This window comes from Morone saxatilis, unplaced genomic scaffold, assembly GCF_004916995.1.
Source record: "Morone saxatilis isolate NCDOM2014 unplaced genomic scaffold, NCSU_SB_2.0 Contig11, whole genome shotgun sequence".
Classification (NCBI taxonomy): Eukaryota; Metazoa; Chordata; class Actinopteri; family Moronidae; genus Morone; species Morone saxatilis.
Window position 1 is genome coordinate 26,782,750 of NW_023339663.1, and position 7,947 is coordinate 26,790,696.

At 40.6% G+C, this 7,947-nt stretch overlaps 1 protein-coding gene across 1 annotated transcript in view; it reads left to right on the forward strand.

Moving 5' to 3' along the window:
- Nucleotides 1–5,765, forward strand: part of LOC118343410 (synapse-associated protein 1-like) — a 6,882-nt gene extending 1,117 nt beyond the window's left edge. The window contains exons 3-8 of the mRNA XM_035682211.1: nucleotides 826–984; nucleotides 1,102–1,241; nucleotides 1,373–1,530; nucleotides 3,298–3,347; nucleotides 3,469–3,628; nucleotides 4,978–5,765. Of these exons, the coding sequence (XP_035538104.1) occupies nucleotides 826–984; nucleotides 1,102–1,241; nucleotides 1,373–1,530; nucleotides 3,298–3,347; nucleotides 3,469–3,628; nucleotides 4,978–5,108 (798 nt within the window). The 3' untranslated portion in view covers nucleotides 5,109–5,765. The remainder of the gene's footprint in view (nucleotides 1–825; nucleotides 985–1,101; nucleotides 1,242–1,372; nucleotides 1,531–3,297; nucleotides 3,348–3,468; nucleotides 3,629–4,977) is intronic.
- The last annotated feature ends 2,182 nt before the right edge of the window (nucleotides 5,766–7,947 follow it).

Consider the following 7,947-nt stretch of genomic DNA (forward strand, 5'->3'; position numbering starts at 1 on the left):
GTAGTAATGTTGTAATATGTGTTAATACACCTTTATTTGCATGATGAGATTTTGTGGGTTTCATAAATACTGAAAGTGATACTATTAGAATCCACTGTAATCTGTTAATCCAGAGTGGTGTCAGCTTCTGTTCTCAGTGACAGAGCACTGCGCTTCTTTTTACTGCCACCTTTTAAGACACCAGGTGGTGAGTGTTTGACACCCAAAAGATAGAATGTATTTTTAATGACGCTCACTTACTGAAGTGCAGTTTACACACAAGACAGTAAAAACCCAATATAGTGTAGCACTGTTTCTAAAGGACTTCAGAAATACAACACCAATGAAAAAGAAAAAGAGTATATGATAAAGATAACTACTAGGATTTTAGACACATACAATATGTAGTGAACATATACAGTATATACAAACGGAAAATCTACTAAGTTATTTGCTAATAGCGTCGCCCGAATGCCAGTTGGGAAACTGAAATGTATTACTTATTTAAAATCCTCTATTTCCTGCCTCTTTTTTGACATACAATGCAATGAGTCAATCACATTTAATGTATTGAATTGTCCCAACGTCGTAGTGTTTCTAAGTGAAGTGTGAATTGCACCTTTTTAAAATGTCCAAATGAATTCAGATTCTTCTGCAAGGCCGCATTGACACAAAGCGTGAAGCAGTGGACTCGCAGCAGAAATGATGATGTCATGACGTTACCAGCTCATATAGCTGGTGCTGTTTAAACAGCTTCTGCTATCACAGACCCAGGTGTATGCTTGTGTGTATTTGTAGAGATAAGACTTGCGATTGAGTGATGCAACACACCTCATTGAAGCCTAGTTTTATCAGATGTGCTTGTTACCAAACTACCATTTTGCACAATACGTGACTGAGGGTGTGTGTGTGTGCTGGTGTGTGTGTGTAGAAGCAGCAGTGCCTCCCTGGGTCGGCTACAATGAAGAGGAGACGATCCAGCAGCAGATCCTTGCTCTGTCAGCCGTAAGCATATGCGTCGACACGTCTGTGACATTATGTCTGTCTTTGATCAATACATCCTTCTGATCACCTCTGGATTAATTAGCCCTTTGGTGTTGAAACCGAGCTCTCTGATTGCAGGACAAGAGAAATTTCTTGCGAGACCCTCCCGCTGGTGTTCAGTTCCACTTCGAAATGGAGCAGATGTATCCTCTGGCTGCAGTGATGCTGGAGGAAGACCAGCTCCTCAACCGCATGCGCTTTGACTTGGTTCCTAAACAGTCAGTAGTTTTCCAGCATTGTGTGTGAGATTGTGTGCACAGTATGCATCGTACACCGTGTGCTTGTTCCAGCAGCCACATTTACCTGTGCAGTCCACAAGAACAGACGATGATGTGTTTGTGTTTGACAGTGTGAAGGAGGAGGTCTTCTGGAGGAATTATTTCTACCGGGTGTCTCTGATCAAGCAGTCGGCTCAGCTCACAGCGCTGGCAGCCCAGCAGCAACAGCAGCAGAAGGACGGCGAGGACAGAGGGGCCAGTGTTTCACCTGAGGACGTTGACTTAACAGGTCAGACTTGAATCCGTGCTTTGACAGCAGCGGAGATGCTCCACAGGGTCATTTCACCTGTTATCCACATCAACGTGGGCCGCTGTCAGTGCTGCTTTTACAGCTATACATGCAACTCACTAGGGTGGAACTTGTCTGGTAGTCTCACTGTGAACTCAGCAGCTAGAGGCATACAACCTGTATCAGCACAGAACAACTGAGAAACTGTAAATAGTGAAGGCAGTAACTGCAGTGATCTTGACCTTGTGATCAGTTATCAGATAAGTTTTTATACAATTGTCTGTCTGTATTATGTTTTGTTTTTTTTGTTTTTTAACAATCATACATACTTAACAGGCTTCTTTTCTTTTCCCTGATACTTGTTCTGTTAGCTTTGCTTGTTATAAATGATTGTAATGCAGAACGATCAGATCTAGGCCTAGTTTGTATATTTTCTTACACCCCTTAAAATCAAGAAGGCCTTGTGACACCCCTGTAAAACCCCCAGGTTGGGAACCATGGCTCTAAACTATCATTGGCGGTGAAATCTCAATCAGCTATGTTAACAGGGAAACTAATATTCCAATTATAATTACTTTAAAAGCCCAAACAGAATAAAAAATACTCCATACAAACAGTCGGAATAAACAGGCCAAAACAGATTATAATTTCAGTTGGTTGCAGTGGGGTAGTTTAAACCTTTTCATAAACACATCACAAGAGTCATTATACCACGTAAATGATTTAACCTGATTACTTAATGGCTGTGTGGGCAGCTATGTTTCTCCACTTCCAAAAATGGCAGCTTCCAAACTGAACTGGACCCCAGCTTGTTTATGAAACAAACCCTTAAAAACCTGATAAGATTAGACGGTAAGAAAATAAGAAATAACCTATTCAAACAAGTCCAGGAAAAAAATAAATAAATAAACAAAACTGCTGGAAAACTTTTGGAAGTATTACAACGCTAAATCCTAAAACAACAAACGTGGATCCGTCCTTACCCACTCACTGTTTTACAAAAGCGTGAACAAATTAATCACTTTTTGCACATGTACACCCCAAACCATATTAGATCACATTCCATCTCAACAGGTGACCTGAAATCTTTAATTAGAATAATTTCAATCAGAATGAAAAACAGTCTGGATGTAACAGATTGTAAATGTCACAAAATTCAGTTTAGAATTAAATCAGATAATTAAAAGGAATTTAAAGCACACAAAATTAAGTTTCTAAATGTGCCTTTGGTTCACATTTTACAAATCACTGTGTAGAAAATATACTGTGCAAAAAGATCAGGTAACACATAATGTATTTCTTCTCTCACCCTATTTTTCTGTCTGCACCTTATCATATCACCCGTGACTTGCTCCATAAATAACCTGTGTGTGCATGGCCTCGTATTCTTAGTCTGCTGCCTGTTTACTTACAATGGGCACATAAAGACTGATGTTCTTTGGGGGGGGGGGCTTTGTCATCTTGGGAAAGAAGTCTGAGATTTGATTGGAGGGCCTGGGAGCAAAAGACTCTGAAGTTGTGGTGTGACTGAGCCCTGTAGACGCAGCTCGTGTTGTAGCGTCAGAGGGCATCCGTGCTGAATGTGATGTTAGGAAGGTTTTCATGTGAGAATCAAGCCTTCAGTTCTCGCCATCCGCATCATCACTCCTTCTATACATAGTAACCTCTGCTGTGGGTTATGGGGAAATCAGTGGGTCATTCAGTGGAACAAAAACCACCTTGTTATTTGCGTATGGAAAACTAACCGCACTTGTTTATCTTTTGTAGACAGCGTCAGACCAAAAACTCCTCCAGTTTCCATCAGCGACATACAGAAGGTAAGGTGCTAAAATGAAGACGTGTGTGTGGGTGTGAATGCACATCTTCATATTTCCCAACAATCTAAACAAAAAAAAAAAACAGTACGCTGAGTTTCTGCCCCGTCACTGTGACTCTCAGCCACCGCAAGAAGAAGAAGAGGAGGAGATGTCGACGAGTCCTGGAGTGTCCGAGTTTGTGAGCGACGCTTTCGACTCCACGGCCATCAACCAGGAGGACCTGAGGAAAGAGATGGAGCAGCTGGTGCTGGATAAGAAGGACAGCGTGCCCTCTCCTGATGGTTAGCTTTCAGAGTTTCTATTGATTTGTCTTGTTGTCTCTTAGGTAATCACGTCCCACAGCTGCAAGTACTTACTGTACTTATCCAGCCAATTTGGATTTAGAGTGGAAGCACAACAGCAGGTTAAAGGATGAGGCTCAGGTGGACATTGTTGCAGCGTAATAACTTTATTGTTCCCTTATTGACTGTAAATCTAGAGGAACAGGAATCTTTTCATTGGACAGAACTAAGAAAATATAATTACTTGCCTTCTGTTCCAAATAAATGAATATTTATTCACTTCCCGGCGCTTTAAAAGTCACTGACAGATATTTCCGACTTTATTTATGTATTAATAGATCATGCTCCTTGTAAAGCGAAATTGGTCCAGGAGCAGCTCAAGAAACATTTTTGAAATGAATTGATGACAGGAGCCATCAAATCCAATTTATTCACACACTTTTTCTACACAGAAGCGCTTTACTTTCTCCCTACCAGCAGCCTGAATGTTGAAACAGCGCCACCAGCCCATTGACTGTTTGTTGTGGCTGGTATTGGTAATGCAGCTCTTTTTGCTCTGGATACTGATGCACTGTCAGCGAGGATTCCGTTCTAAGCGAGTGAGGGAATGGTCATAAAAATAAGTCGAGGTTGACATTAGAGCCCTTTAAATACACCTTTGGGGTTTTGGGACCCGCTGAGACACGGATAGCGCTCCTCGCCAGTGATCACAAGGGACATTAGTAAAGACGAGCCCTAGAGATTGCTGGCAAGCGTCGGTATTCTACTAAGGCTGAGGTGGCTTGGGATGCCACTGTCTCATTCAGTGCAAAGAGTTTTAATTAGTATGACGAAAAAACACATTTTTAAATCTTGGACATAATGCAGATAATATTTAATGCTCTGGTGATTGTTTGAAGACTTCAGGCTTACACAGCAATCTGTAACCTAGAACTGCAACGGATGATTATTTTCCTTGGATTCATCTGCTGATTATGTTCTCCATTATTTCTAAATAGAACAGTAGAAGTACCACCACAATTACCATTAGTCCAAAGAGACACCTTCACAATGCTTGTTTGGTCTAACCAACAGTACAAACCTCCAAATCAGATAACTAATAGACTGCTGTCTGTACTTATTGTTGGGTAGTTCCATTTATTACAAAACATCATATTTTATAAGCTCTTCTTCCTCTTTTTGTATGCATCAATCTTAATTTGTAAAGAGCACAATGTGGAGCAGTAGAAGAAGGAAGTAGCATGAAATAAAGTAAAGTACCTCAAATGTGTACTTGAGTACTTAGTTACATTCCAGCACTGATTAAATAACTGTCCTGCTCATAACCCTCTCTTCCTTTTTCCATTCAGACGAGTCAGCGGACTGGGAGAAGGAGCTGCAGCAGGAGCTTCAGGAGTACGAGGTGGTGACTGAGTCGGACAACAAAGACGACCAATGGGACCAAGAGATCGAGAAGATGCTGCAGGCCGACGACAGCTAGACAGCTGCTGTGAGCGCGCTTGTCTCCCGCACGGTGATCTGGCCCAGAAGGGATATGAGTAGTGACCAGTTATGCACAAGGGGATGAACTTCCACATCCCCTGCCCCACCCAACTGTGATTGCTATATTGTAAACGTTCTCCTGTACCTGATGAAGGCGTACATCCAATAATAGCAAGAGTGTGTCACCATGACACCAAACAGCGGTTATGTTCAGGCACTTTAGTAAAGTGCTACTTCATTGCTCCTTCCTAAATTAGTTGCATTGACTTGCTTTCCCCTATCCTCGTGCTTTTTGATGGGGGGGAAGCCAGTAGAGGGCGCTCCATGAATTTTATATTCATGTTTGAAATCACATTTGATCTGTTTTCCACTGCTGCTTTCTGGTGGCTTGTACAGTCTTAGTATAGTCACAGTACAGTAAAATCCAATGTAAAGCTACATGAATGTAAATAAAGAGGATTCTAACACTATACTTTACTTCAGCTTGCTTTTCCCTTTCATTACATCTGCTTGTCTTTTTCCATTTTGTATCGCATCTGGACAAACTCATGTGTGCATGTCTTTACTTTGTTTCTCTGCAACTGAAATACTGTACATTTTCTGTTATGTTATTTCTGTTATCTGTCATCCTTTAATAAATATTTATCTGTTTTAATGGACAATATACGTTGTGTTTAAGGTGGACACAAAGCGCAGGAGAACTAGGTTTGAAAATGATAGAAAAATCAGTTTTGATCAGTGCTGCAGAGCCATAAATTATTTTTTATACCAGTACTTTACAAACTTGACATCTTTGAGCTCCTTTTACATTTAATTTGATACTCCATGAGGTCTGGCCATTCATGTAGACTGAAATTACACACATAAGGGACGAGAGCTGTGTCCTCATGAAAATGGCTGGGTTTCACATGAAAAGTCTTTGTAGAGATCTCTGTTTCTAAAAGGACAGCAACACTAAACATATGAGGATCTTATAGAATATGATACAGTTATGTTGATCAATTTACCCAACAGTATATAAAGTTGTAATTAGCTCATGCTTAAACATCTGCAGCAGTAAAATGCAACATACACATTAATGCAGCAGTAATATTAATCCAAACATATTGGGTATAAAGTAACACACTGATTGGGACTTTTACTTTTGATAGCCTATTTAATACGTTTACTGAAACATACTTTCAGTTTTTAACGGGTAATGAAACAGTCTCCATTTAACACTGATGTCTCCATGTGACCTACATGAACAAACAAGACCATCAGGGAGAAGATGGTCAGGCTTAAAATGAATGAAACGAAGTGGTGGAAACTACCACTTTTGTCCACATAAAATTCAAGTTCCTTGTAGAGGCTTTAAAGATTCCATCTAGAAAAAATATTTACACAAAAAAAGAGAATAGTTTTCACTTTAAAATCTTTAAAAAGGATACCTCAGTGAAACTTGAGCTGTAGAAATAATTAAGTATAGAAGATTTAATGGGATCATTTCTGTGTAGGCCACCTTTTGTTATATAATACGTGTATTTATTTTGCTTATCCCTATCCATACCAACAGTACAATAACACCAGTAAATGATCAGTATGATGAAGCAGTTTGGCAGGTGAAATATGTTCATAGATCCAGAGAGCAAATCCCAGTGACTTCCTTACTTGTTTTTGAGTTGGGAGGGTTACTTAAAAGAATTAGTTTAATCCAATTACTAATTATCTGTTAAAATGTAGTCTGTAACCTAATTATCCAAGTATCACAGTATTGTTGTTGTATGTTTTTATTAGTATATAAACCTGGAAATAAGAATCTTGTTTTTTTACATTAGAATGAGCCATTTTTATCGACCGCGGGTCCCCTACCATGGAAACGTCGACCATGTCATCGTGACTGGTTTGAGTCTGGCTTTGTTTGTTGCATGTTACCACCCACCCCTCCCTCCCCCGTCTCTATCGCTCCTCACTTCCTTTCAGCTCTTTGCTATGTTGACTAATAAAGCCAAAAAAAACATTAAAAAGATGAGTGATTTTCTGTTGATTTGTGTTGAAACTTGTTCAGTCTTCTTTATCCCCTCCACAGATCTCCTCTTCAGCTCATGGCAGTCCTTTTTGCCTTTCACTCCAGGCTGGAAAGTAGCCCTGTGTTCAGCCCTTTCAAGTGGACACTCCTTCCAGGCAAAGTCCCATTCTGTATGACCTCCAGACTGAATTGATGTGCTCTGAGAGTTTGATATTTAATACATGGTTTACGTGAACAAACAAATGGGAGGCGGAGGGAGTGAGTAAGTAAGAGTGGAATGATGGAAAGGAGGCCTGGATGTTTTGGTAGTAGAAAGTCTGTAATCATGTCAAATGAGACAAACACATAGGTCTTCCTGTGCCAACCAGACAGCCAGACTTGTCTCTGCATGCTCTTTACGTTTCTGTGCGAGAGCGGTGGAAACAGATGGTATGCTGAGTGTCGACACTGCTCCCACCACAATCAAGATACTAACGGATGAATTGGAGAATAAATAGTCATTTGCAACTGGCAATCAATACAAGATCAATATGCTAATGTCGGCTGTGCTTCCTCTCTTTGTCTTGGGTTCCAGGTGTGTGTCCAGGCATATAATGGGAAAAACAGAGTCAATGCTGCACGGTGTGCTCCCTCTTTGTTTTGGTTTTCTTTCTCATACACACACACATCACTCCCATCACAGTCAGGGTCCACCAGCTGGTCTCTGGCAAGGACACACACTTGTCACCATGGTGACAAAGACCAGCAGATGAGGACCCATGTGTGTGTGTTTATTGCTTGGTTTAACTATCTTTAATAATGCATAAAGGTGTGTGTGTGTGGGGGTGGG